This window comes from Cotesia glomerata, linkage group LG1 (genome assembly GCF_020080835.1).
Source record: "Cotesia glomerata isolate CgM1 linkage group LG1, MPM_Cglom_v2.3, whole genome shotgun sequence".
Lineage (NCBI taxonomy): Eukaryota > Metazoa > Arthropoda > Insecta > Hymenoptera > Braconidae > Cotesia > Cotesia glomerata.
Genome location: NC_058158.1, coordinates 31,874,059 through 31,887,171, shown reverse-complemented (window position 1 = coordinate 31,887,171; position 13,113 = coordinate 31,874,059). Strand labels below are relative to the sequence as shown.

The window sequence follows — 13,113 nt, the reverse complement described above, 5'->3', positions numbered from 1 at the left end:
AATAGTTCAGATCTTAACACAGTTATTTTTTATCTTAACTTGTAAATTAAATAAAAAACAAATTTTTTAAAAAATGAATTGACTTTATTAAACAAAACATTTCAATCTATAATGCGTTACAATTTTAACAATGTTAGATTTACCTACAAACTCAAGTAACTAAATCTAATTACATAATTGTATGGCCTTGGATCATAATTGGAAAATTAATCAATTTTTCAAAGTGAATTCAAATAATTTTTTGTTTTAATTTTACATAATTGATCGGTCACCCAATCTTGTACTTGGTGAATTGATTATTCCGACAAAGAGTTATTTTCTCATTTGAATTTATAATTTTTAGATATTGCTTCATTTCAAATTACCGTTGCATATTTTCGTTCTTCTAGAAAATACTAAATTTAGACAACTCATTATTCAAAGTTCCTTTCCATTTATTTTACATCATCTTGATCTTGAAAAATTATTAGTAATACTTATATACATTTAAAAAATAATTATGGATGAATTCCTGAGTATGCGATCATTAGTAAAACAGCCTTAAGTTAAGATATTAAGGTCGAGTTTTCCTTTCTTAGTCATCAAAAGATACAGCTAATATATTAAGATTCATCTTAAAAAATAATTTTTTGTAATAGTAAGGGTAATATAACTATTGTTTAATTTATTAATTTCTCTTATTTATATTTATTTATTAGTATAAAAGTGCTGCATATTTATGAACTAATAATATATATAAGCGAAGAAATCAAGTTCTCTTCTGTGAGTATATTACTTATCAAAGTTTTAAGCCTTTCCACACAGCTGAAGATAGAAATTTTCCATGATTGAAGCTTATCTGATCTTATAATTAGAGAATTGTTCATTTCTTTAAAAAAATTTTTTTATATATATTTATATACAATATAAACATAATTTGTTTAGTTGGAATTATATTTGAAACAAAAATATTGATAATATAAATAAGTACATGACTTTGATCAAGTGATTATTTTAAATTATTTTCTTATTTAAAAATACAATCTTCAGACATTGTTTTACTTGTTTATTTTTTTTTATTAACGATGTCCTGCAATTTAAAATTATCATTAAAAATGATTGTTATACTGGAAAACGCTATATTAAGTACATTATCTACTTGAAGTTTCTTTTTATTTGTTTTATATAATCTTCAGCTTGAAGAAATAAATAATTACACCCATATGGAAATGATTTATACGCGGGCAAAAAAAATATGTGACGTATACATTTCATACATGCGACGAACATATTTTTTCAGTATGAGCATATACATGTATAAAATAATTGCTTCTTTAAATTATATAAGAAACTTTTCCATTATTTTTTCTTATTACAATCAACTAGAAGCATTTAAGGGACAGAGGTTTTTAAATAAAAAGAAAAAATTAAAAAATAATTATTATTAAATCAATACATTTTATTAATGATGATAACGAAGATTTATTTTATCAGCTTCTACAGAAGCTATTTCTTTGACTTCATCCATTATTTCATTGAAAGGTTTCTTCGAGGTAGAAGCTTTAAATAACGCGACCCGTATACTTTCCGAAGATGCTGTTTTCATTCTATTAACCAGACCAATAATATTTAAAATTTTAATTGTATTCGTAGCCCATCCTTTGTCATAAGAACCATATTCGCTGCATTTCCAATCCCATGGCAGTATGTAATGATAATTAAGCCAGTAAGATTTGTTTATTAAAAATACCATATTGTCATCGGGAGGATATCTAAAAAAGAAAAAATAAACATTTAGTCTTCACTATTAAATTTTTATTTATTTACATGTTAAAGATAGAAGTAATAATAGTCATTAGTCATTAATATATATATTGACTGTATACTCCATCTTTATCAATTACAACAGTACTATGACTGCGTGGCCGATTAACGAATAACTTAAATATTAATGAATAAGTATCAAGAAGCGATTTTAACTTTTCATGTGGTTTGAGTCCCCAAATGAGTGTTGCACTGTGGATGAGCCAGGTCATGTTTGACAATACTGCAAAACGAAAAAATCCAAGGACTAATACTGAATTAGCTATCGATTCTCCCCAGTATTCAGCAGGTGCATTTATTGGCAGCAGAATTCCTATGATTAAAAATAATGGCCAGTAGAATCTGAAATAATATTGCAATTTAAAAATTTTTTTACAATAGCAAAGACTTGATAATTTTTTAATTTCTTATTTCTTTTTCTTCTAATCAGCCTGATTATTATAATTATACATTCCTTTGGACCTGATTAAAATAATTATAGATTTCTTCTTTTTATTAATTTGTTTAATTTAAAGAAAAACTGAAGAATTATCAAATGCCTGACTTGAGTATTCAAAAAAAAAAAAAAAAAAAAACAAAAAATAAAATTACTTGTTTTGGAACCAAACGTATCCATCGAGATAAATATCTCGCATGTCTATAGCTTTAGCAGTTTGTTCATAGTTTGGTGGATTAGTCATTGCATTAGCAATAAGATGACAGTGAAGAAATCCTTTGTTTGGATTGAAGGGATCTTTCTCGGTGCCATAATATTTGTGGTGAATTCTGTGAGCCAGAACCCAATCGTAAATTGACCCCTGAAGAAATAGTAAAATTAATAATTATTAAAATTTTGATTGTTTCTGTGCTAATTTTAGGATACTTAAACAAACGTACAACTCCGGCTAAAGTATGAGCTAGCATCAAAAATAATCTAATATACCAAACGGCTTTATAAGTTTGATGCGCCCACAGACGATGTGCTCCAATCGTCACTCCCAGTCCACCGATATAAATTATCAATATCGCTAAAAAATAATTTTATCATAAGTAATGATAATATTACACCACAAAAGAAAGAAGAAAAGTTTATGATTCATACTAAAAAAGACTGTCATCCATGATGTGTAGAACAAAAGTAAATATGCACCATATAATCCTAATGCGTACAAATGAATATACCAAAGTATAATGTGCCATCGCATTTCTCCTTTTTCAGCTTTTTCCGTTTCAGACATTTTTTTTTGTTATTAATTAATAAAACTGTTTCTACACTATTTATATAAACTAAGATTTATTTAAGTCTTAAACAAAAAAAAAAAAAAATAATTATCCCACTAGAGTAACACCAGATCCACAACGTTTTCAAGTCATAAATGTTACCTGAATGAATTACAAGAATAAAATAACTATTGAAACGGCTCAATAACGACTGCTAAGTTTCGTATAATGTTTCCTCACAAACCTTCGCTACTCTATTTAACCCTTGTGACCCGCTTTTGAAACTTGATTAAATTCGTACTCTTCAGAATTAATTAACATTGTCATTTCCTTTCGAATGCTTTTTAAAAACAAAAAAAAAATAGTACAACTTGACAATAAATATATATTATATATTATTGTGATTATGATTTAAATAAAATTTTGTCACAAACATACGTCAATTATCTTATAACATTTTATTTTTATAAATAAACATTTCATTTATTTAATAATATTTACTTATAAATAACACAATCTATTATTTTTGTATATATTAACTCGAGGAATTAACAGTAAAAATAAAGTTTAAATATTTCCAGCTAAATTGATTTTACTCAATGAGTACTGCTGTCGAGTGTTTAAATTAATATAAATATTTACTTTTTTAATACTATAACAGCCATTAGTAATCAAAAAATTATAACAGGTATACATTAAATTGAAAGTATTGTGTACTATCAGTAAAAAAATACTACAACTTTTAATACATTTAGTTAATAATAATATTGATGACATTGCGATAAATAAATATTTTTTAATGAAGTGAAAAACCTAGGTCACTAAAAGCTTGGCTTCAAGTATCCTCGACTCAAATCATGTATTAACTAATATAATAATATACAGTGTAAAAAAGCAAAAAAAAACATTAATGAATAAATTTACAATCATGAATTTATAATATCCAAGACGTTACCTACTTACGGGTTTAAAAACGTTAATGAGAATTGATTCAAGTGTTGAACGGAAAAAAATTTAATTACAATAGTAAATACCCCGTATTTTTAAGCGATTTTTTTTTTATTTGAAAAGTACGTAATAAATGATAATTATTGCTATAATTATGATGAATGACTATGAAAGCCCATGGTGTCTATGTCTTTGAGATCATCGCTCGTTAAGTCTTCGTCACCATAGCCCCAGACATTTGGATCCGTATGGCTACCATCACCCGTACGATTGGCACGTCGGCGTATCATCTGTGGTGATGCGTATTTGCAATCATATGCCCATCCAAGACGGGCAAATGTATCGATAAAACCAGTTGTCAGGTTGAATGTGTAGCTACCTAAAAGTTTATTAAAAATAATCTTAATTTTAATAAATTCTTTTGAAGAATATTGTTATTAATAGTAAAGTTCTTGTGAATACTGACCTAGCTCGCTGGTTTTGTAATCCCAGGGAAAAACATGCTGTAAAAATATTTTTAAAAATTAAATTGAGTAATTTTGTTATTATTAAAATATTAATGTTAAAAAATTAGAAGATAAATTATAAATAATTCACAATAATAATTTAAAGAAGAAAAAAAGGAAATAGTAATTTGAATTGAATAAAAAACTTTAATAATAATTTAAAGTTAAAAGATGAGAAAAAATTTTTGATGTAAAGTCAAGTAATAACTACAAAATTTAATTTCAAATAAAAAAAAAGTAACATATAATTTTAATTTGAAGTGAGAAGAAATTTAAAACTTTTAATTCAAATTTAAGAATCACAAAAGAATGGAGCTTAAGTGTAAAAAAATACTAAAAATGTTAGTTTCAAGTAGATTGCAGCTTGAAGGAAAAATAAGCTATTTTACAGAGGAAAATTTTAATTCTTAGTTTAAAAAAAAAACGCTTACGTGGTAATTATGTGCGGCTTCGCCTAGCGCTAATACTGATACAAAGTTATTCTCTGTAGGAGATATACTTCTGCAATAAAAAAAAAAAAGGTTTGTAAGTTTATTGATTAGGTCATTAAACGGTTCTAATTATCGAATCAAAGAAAAGATATTTACTTACTTATCATAAGGCCTATGACCCCACATGTGCGCTACACTATTAACGAGAAATGCAATATTCAAAGTCACGCAGAAGCGAAAATTGAAATTAACCCAAAATGATGTCCACAATGGCTCATTCCAAAAGTACCAAGGCACTATAACTGGTAGCCCTATGCAAAGTAATGCAAATAGTGGAATGTAATACCTGTAACAAATAAAATTTGTAATTTTTTTAATAACCTGTTACTAAAATAAAAAAAAGGCCATTCGGCAGCCGAAATGGAAGTACATTTCATGATGAATAATAAAAATACTACTAGGGTTGCATACGAAAAAAAAAATCAATTTCTGTTTGATTAACTAAGGTAGTAGTCTGGTAACTTGGGTTCAAAAAATTAAAAATTTTTTTTTTGCTTAATTTGAAAGTACAATGTCTTGAAAATATACTGCGAAAATTTCAGACAGAAATTCGAAATGTTTCGGGAGTTATAACGAGTTTCCTAAAGCGCCTCGGAGTCCAACCTTTAAGGTCGACCGGCAGCTGCAACCGCTTGGACCCTTCTATTGTTTGCGCGCATTTTTAGAAGCTGCTGAAAAAAAATCTAAAAAAACGAAGAAAAATTATAAAGAAGAAAAAGAAGTTACAGCGAAGAAAGGAGTAACTCCGAAGAAAGGGACGACACCAAAAAAAACAAGAACACCAAAGAAGGATACCATTGATACCGAGAGCACCAAAGCTACCAAAAGTCTGACACTAACTAATAAATTAATGATCAAACTTAGTACTTATTATGGCTTAGCTATTATGAGAAATGAAGACTCTGTTGAAAATATGAGAAAAGCTATATGGGCAACTTATTATCATTTGATATCAACTAATGAAGAGCCCCAGCATTCTTATTGCCCAGAGGGTCCCGATTCCTGGAGCAAGTATCAAAAATTGAAATCTGAAGGTCATGAAGATACGTTTGTTTATCCACCTGCTTTCGATAAAGACACTGCAAATCTTTTGGAACCAATTTACGAAGATCTGTCATCAGATGATCTTTTGGAAAGATGTTTAGGAAGAAACACACAGAATAATAACGAGGCTTTTAATCATTGTGTTTGGAGTTTTGCACCAAAACATATTTTTGTAGGCCAAAAAATGTTAGAAATTGCTGCATTCACTGCAGCATGTATATTTAACGAAGGATTTTTCCCAGTACTAAAAATATTGGAAATCATGGACGTTACGCTCGGCCCGTGCGCTGTCGCGTTTGCAAAATCTTACAATAAATCTCGGATTGCACCCACGTGCATTTTTTTTTTGAGGTTCAAACTTCGAGTGATAATAATAATAGTAATAAACTATTAAATTTTTTTAAATAAATTTTTTTTTTATATTTTCAATATGTAAATAAAAACACTCTAAATATTCAAGATAATTCATTTTTATTTTCCTATAAAAAACCACCCTCCAAAGAAGTCATGAAAATAGGCATAAGTTACCAGACTACTACCTAATGACGTCAAAACGAATGCAAAAGTAAAATTTTATTAAATCTGTCTGAGAAAGCAGGTGATTTTTGGCCTAGGCTGATAGTAAGGTACACAAATTAAAGCTTATTTAATAAGCTTTCAGATGCCATTTATAGAATTTTGATGAGATATCGCCTTCAATTGTAATTGCACGAAAATACGGTAAAAGTGAAAATTTTTGCGATTTTTGAAAATTTTTGAATTGTTATTATTTCTAAACTATTTAATTTGGAGAAATAAATAAGTACACAAATTGAAACTTATTAAATAAGCTTTCAAACGCAATTTACAGAAGTCTGATAGGATATCGCGTTCCATTGTTATTGCACGGAAATAAGGTAAAAGTGAAAATTTTTTGCGATTTTTGAAAATTCTTGAATTGCTCTCATTTCTAAACTAATCGACAAATTTGGCTCATCTTAGAACTTAATCTCGGAAATCGTCCTAAGAATAAGTATGTTACGTTTTATTGAGATCCGTATAGAATTACGGAAGTTAGAGAAGAGACAATGCTGATTATATCGTATATATATATAAATACATACATAAATACATATATAAACTTTTGAACCATATGCATTTTCTGAATCCGCTTGACGAGCTGAGTCGAAATGAAGCAAAATTTTTCAAAAGTTCCGTCATGAGGACCAATGCAATAGTTAGATTTCTATGAAATCTACTAAAAAATTCTCCATTGATATTATCATAGGTGATAAATAAATTAATTATTTCTTAATTCTGTATTAATAGATATGATGAAAATATTTACTTTTTTTGCCACATGACAATAGGATCAGCGATAAGATCGCTCATATCAACAGCTTCGCGTTTGGCGACAGCGTCTGGATGAGGTGTGATGAATAACCAGCCTACATGAGCAAAGAAAAATCCTCTTTTTGCATTATGTGGATCAGCATCTGTTTCACTGTATTTGTGATGGACTCGATGATCCAGTGCCCACGCGTAAACATGCCTCTGTAATTAAAATTGATCATTTATTACCAGTGGAAAAAACCTTGTTTTCTATTAGTATTAATTTAAAGATTTACTTACTTGGCCTGCTATTGTAAACAAAAATATCAACAGCAATCTCAGTGGCCATTTAGCTTTGTATGCTCTGTGAGACCATAGTCTGTGTGCTCCAGCAGTTATTCCAAATCCAGACAATTGTATCATGATAAATACTTTAAAAAAAATTTTTTTCAATTAGTTTAATGCAACAGTAATATCAACAATTGAAACAATTTGTCTTTTGAGGTGTATAATTTTTACATTGAATTAAAAAACTGAAAATTTTAAGAATTTTTCATGTTTTTTAACTAAAAAAATATAAAATTAAACTTTTTTTATTAGAAAAAATGGTTGAAAATAACTTCACGTGTTAAAAGTCTATGAAAAAAGTATTAAAATTGATTTGAAAAATTAGAAAGTATTTAAAATAATTTTTAATATTCTTTAATCATTCCGTTTAATAAGAGCTTTGAAATTCAAATGATAAAAAATTTAAATCAAGGTTACATATTCATTCATCAAGTTAATTTTTTGTGTCATGTAATTCAAATTATACACCCTAATATAATAGTATATTACACATCTAGGGCAGTAAAATAAGAAATGTCTCAGATTTCATGTAATTGTTGTCCGAGGCGAAGCCAAGGTCAATAAACATGTGATCTGAGGCTTTCTTATTTACTGCCCGTGGTGTGTATACTATTTTTCTCCTCGACGGAGGCGGAAAGCGGCATTTTCGTTTAGCGCAGCGGGAGGAAAATTGACGCTTTCCGCCCGGAGGTGAGAAAATAAAATTTTATCATTATTTCTTCTAATCGCACTACACACGTAAGTTAAATAACTGAGAGTTGATTTTCAAGAGATTAAAAGTATCCAAAAAGGTGAAAGGTTTCGAATAACATTAAAATATAATCTATTTGTATCTTTATATTAATAGTAATTTTATGGATTTGAAATAAAAATAATGTATTTTCTGGGTATGGGGTTAAAAGCATATTCGTGACCCTCGTGAGATATCTAGCCTTAGAATACCCAGCATTTTAAGAGACCGAATGAGTCAGTAAACACGCAAGATATTGATTTGTAATTCAAATAATGTTCATGTAATGCCGCCTGTTGAGCAGTGAACTACTTTTTTAAGGTCTTTTTCTTCTTTTTAATGAATGCAAAGTTTACGTAGACAAAAACATTATTGATTAAACTATTTACTGCGGGGCGAGAGTTAGTGGAAAAAAAAATGCAACTTACCCCATAGGCCCGTAAGTAATTTCGCTTCTGTTAAAAGTAGGTAAAGTCCGTAAAGACACCCGGTGTGAATAAATATCTGTGCGCTCAGGTCCAGCCATTTTATTTTCGGTGTATAAACTATCTTATTACTGCTATTGTTATTAGTAGTTTTTTCTTGTTTGTAATTATTATTGTTCTTCATTATATTACTTGCATTACAGTGTGGATCATCATCATTATCACTTAAAACAGTCGACTGTGCATTCGGTTTCCTTGACGACATTGTAAAATAATATATTATTTTATTTAAAAAGAGCTTTTTACAACTTGAGGCTCTAGAAAAAAAAATAATTAATTAAAAATATAAAATGTGTAAAATAATGATTTTTTACAGAAAGGAAAAATTCTTGACTCAAAAAAATATTAAAGAAGACAAAAAATTTCTGAAATTAAGTCAACATTTCTTGAATAAAGTAAAATTTTTTGAAACGAAAAAAATTTATTCTTTTCCTCAAAATAATTTTGATCTTCTTCAAAATTTTCAAATTAATTTTTCTTTCAGTGTATATTCTGTTGGCCCTTAATTATTATTTATTATAAATAAATAAATAAATATAAATATTAAGTGAGACGAATTGGTTAGAGTTAGAGTATTCATTGTAATGTTATGTAATAATAATACAAGCATGATATTTAAAATTTGTCATCCGGTATTTGTGATAAGTACGTCTATATAGTGAAAAAGTAATAAATAATTAAAAAATGACAGGACAACAGTGCATTACCGTACTCAATTGTGACAGACCACTAGCCTTGGCTATACTGGGAAAAAAATATTCCAACTATCTGGAAAAAATTAAAAATTAGTGAAAAGATAATGAATAATAATTATTATTATTACCACCAAGGTCGTATCAATTCTTAAAATGGATAAAATTGTGTCGAGTGTTTTCGGTGATATAAATCAATTTAAAGCCTAAGCGAGATAAAAAAAAATTAATAAACCGTATGCAACCAAGTGTTAGTTCATTAAATTTATTGGCAATGATTATTGTCTATTTGTATATTTATCAATCCATGAAACACATCAAAAGTTATTAATTTAAATACGATCTAATTTAAATGCCACGTGACGCATCTTAACACATTGATTGGTAAATATTTCCGTAACCGCTCGGTTTCGCTCGTGAACCGCGAATAATAAAATAATAATCTAATGATAAAAAAACTAATAGCACTGAGATACGCAACAGATGTTAATAATAAATTTAAAAAGTTGTTAAACTTACTAGTTATAAGTTATAACTAATATTAAATGCTTGATTTAACTGTGACGATTTCGATTGTAAAAGAATAATTATTAGAAATTGATAAAGTTAATGATAGTATATATATATATATTTTTTTTGATATGATAGTTAATGACAGTGAGTCATGGTATACAATTGTCACAATACTTATGATTTACAAAGTGTAGAATAAATCGATCGTTACAATCTTGTATGACGATAATCTGTTAAGAATTATTGTTGTACACCTGGCCGGGACGCATTAATATCTATCGGCTTATCTTTACTGAAAAATTTTTCTTGATAACAATAAACGAACAAATAAAATTATTAACTTAAAAATAACAATTTTTTTATAGCAATAATTAGTAAATAATGAACTACTTTTCATATTTTGGTATTAAATATAATTTGATGGATAAATGATAATAAACTAGACAATTGGAACAAAAATAATACGCCGCGCCCGTTTAGCTGAAGATATAATGAAATGTATATAAGCGATCACAAATATAAATATAAAAGTCTTATATTTGTTCAATGACACATTATATTTACTGGATAGTTAATGGAAATTTATACGTCTGTGATCGATTTTTTAGTAATTTGCAGAATTAACATTAGAATTTTAACTCTGCAAATTGTGTAATTTTGTATGCATACAAATAACATGTAATTTAAACTGATAAATTTTAAAGCGACTTGAGAATGTATTACGCAGCGATTAGACGGCAATGAACGCGCCGAGAAATTTTTCTCGTACTTTTATTTTTTTTTTTTTTTATTTCACTTAGAGCTATTGTGCTGATGACACAACAGGAAAAGTAGCTGAATAAAAAAATATTGCCAGTGTAGAAAAAAAGAAACCAATTCACCGTGATATAATCGCGAATTTTAATAAATATTAACATACTTTCTTTTTCTAAAATCACTGATTTTTTTCTTATCAAAACCGTTTTTTTTTAATTAAAAAATCTACACTAAAAAATAAACACTTTTTAAAAAATTTTTTTTTAATAATTTGCGTTTTATAAATTAAATTTGTATATTATTGATATTAAAGTGTTAAATAAAACTTGTGAAGAAATAAATTTAAATGATTATATACTTCTTAAAAGAGCGAGAGCACAAGCGTGTGTCAACTAAACACATTGCCGGCATGAACTAGAAGACGAAGGGAACACCCAAGTCCCCCCTTACTCACTAGCTACGTATCGCCAAGTAAACTTTTATATTTGTATGTACGTTTTTATGCGTATTATAACATGTCAATGTGATCCGTTGTATCATTCTTATTTATAAATAAATATATACATGTATTCATAACTCATTGAGTCCAAAATTCATATTCGTAAGAATAATAATAATAATTAATCTGAAAATTTTAATAGCTATTGTAATTTATTAGACTATTAATTCTTTATCGGCAAATAGTTTTGTTTTGATGTTTATTAGCAACTATTAAGCCGAAGAGATGAACTAATAATTTTTTAGTATGTAATTTTTATTTAAAAATGGGTGAAGCTATTGAAATGATAATATAGAGATTATAACGATTACACTGTACGTGACTTTAAATAATTACGTGTACACCCCAAGGACAATTGTTATGTCTCTCATAAAAAAGCGAGACGTCAGTTAGCTCGGTAGTTCTCGGAAGAAATTGAGTATATATTGAATATTATGGTAATGGAAGGAATTGTGAATTATAAATGTTAGGATACCGGTATAATAATACTTATTTATTTATAATGAGTTATGTGATATTGATGTGTAGTTAGTTTCACCCGGTAAATATTTATTATTTCATTTGGATTATCAAATATTGTATTTCGTTGATATGAGTAAATTTCACAGAATTAAGTTTGAGTTTATTGATAGTTTTACATTTAATTTTTACAATTGTTACTCTAGAAACAATTATTAGTAATGTTACTTAATATATATTTGAAACTTACTCGATTTCAAATTAATTGGATTAATTTTTACTAATTGAAAGTAATTTGAAGAGTCTTGAGCTTAATTATACGTAAATTAGAAATTAACATACTGGGTTTTTTTTTTATCTTATTATTCCAGCTGACTCATATTTTCTTGTCTAATTTAGAATATTTTTTTTAGTTCTATTTTTAAAATCTAAAAAGAATATGATTTTCTGTGTATCGGCGTTTGGTATTGTAGTTTTTGTCGCTAGATGTCAGTACAGTTCAGAATAGATGATAAAAATATTTTTTTAATAAAAGAAGTTTTTTTTTCTATTAATAAAAAATTTAATTATTTTTTTGAACCCTTTTGTATTTAATTTTTTTTAAATCTCCTTTTTTTTTATCATGAAAAAATTATTTTAATAAATCTTAAAGACTTTATAAAATATGAAGAATAATTTAAAGGAAATTTTATATTTGCTCCCAAATGAGTAAGCCCTTTTGTATGTAATTACTTTTTTTCTTTAATTTAATAATACTAGATTGAAGTTTACTGCAATAAAACCTTCAAAGTAATTTAAATTTTGCTTTGAGTCTTTGAGAGTAAAATTTAATTAATTTATGTAAATTTAATTGATTTCAGTTTCTGAAAGAGTGTATAATTATAATTATTAATTTTTTTCTTTTTTATGTTAATAAATAATTAATGAAAACAATATCTCAATAAATTATAGAGACAAGAAAATTCTTTATAAAATATTGATAAAAATTCGATCCATTTTTTTGAAAAAATTTCTTAGTTAATATTATCACAAAAATAAATAATATTTATTATTTACAAAGATAAAACATTTATTCTATGACCAAATAAAAATACCGCCGATAATTAGATAAAAATAAAAAAAATTAAATACTGAGTAATAATTGAAATATTTATATTTTCTCAAGAAAAACCAGTTTCCGATTAAAAACGTGTCTTTTGACTAAATTTTACTCTCTTCAATAAATCTCATATCTGAAACGTAGTAGTGAATAATTATATGATATTTTAACTTAAAAAGAAGAAAAAACCATCTTAGAAATTAAAAGTAATTGAAACATATATTTATAT

The 13,113-nt window shown here is 26.9% G+C and overlaps 2 protein-coding genes across 5 annotated transcripts; both read right to left on the bottom strand.

Moving 5' to 3' along the window:
- Positions 1 to 1,406: 1,406 nt before the first annotated feature.
- Positions 1,407 to 3,020, bottom strand: LOC123266557 (acyl-CoA Delta-9 desaturase). The gene is made up of 5 exons (XM_044730864.1): positions 2,885 to 3,020; positions 2,680 to 2,810; positions 2,395 to 2,600; positions 1,960 to 2,145; positions 1,407 to 1,751 (listed from the first exon to the last, which is right to left on the bottom strand). Exons 1-5 carry the CDS (start codon positions 3,018 to 3,020, stop codon positions 1,442 to 1,444), a joined length of 969 nt encoding a protein of 322 aa, XP_044586799.1. The 3' UTR covers positions 1,407 to 1,441.
- A 9-nt stretch (positions 3,021 to 3,029) lies between these two features.
- Positions 3,030 to 11,253, bottom strand: LOC123266476 (acyl-CoA Delta-9 desaturase). 4 transcript variants are annotated; one of them, XM_044730737.1, is made up of 9 exons: positions 11,186 to 11,202; positions 9,574 to 9,634; positions 8,810 to 9,123; positions 7,604 to 7,734; positions 7,320 to 7,525; positions 5,049 to 5,234; positions 4,889 to 4,958; positions 4,418 to 4,454; positions 3,030 to 4,330 (listed from the first exon to the last, which is right to left on the bottom strand). In XM_044730737.1, the coding sequence occupies exons 3-9, from the start codon at positions 9,069 to 9,071 to the stop codon at positions 4,104 to 4,106; spliced, it is 1,119 nt and encodes a 372-aa protein (XP_044586672.1). In that variant the 5' UTR covers positions 9,072 to 9,123; positions 9,574 to 9,634; positions 11,186 to 11,202; the 3' UTR covers positions 3,030 to 4,103. The 4 variants fall into 4 exon arrangements, with proteins under 4 accessions (XP_044586672.1, XP_044586653.1, XP_044586662.1 ...); XM_044730718.1 differs by lacking the exon at positions 11,186 to 11,202 and adding an exon at positions 10,991 to 11,007; XM_044730727.1 differs by lacking the exon at positions 11,186 to 11,202 and adding an exon at positions 9,690 to 10,420.
- Between the last annotated feature and the right edge of the window lie 1,860 nt (positions 11,254 to 13,113).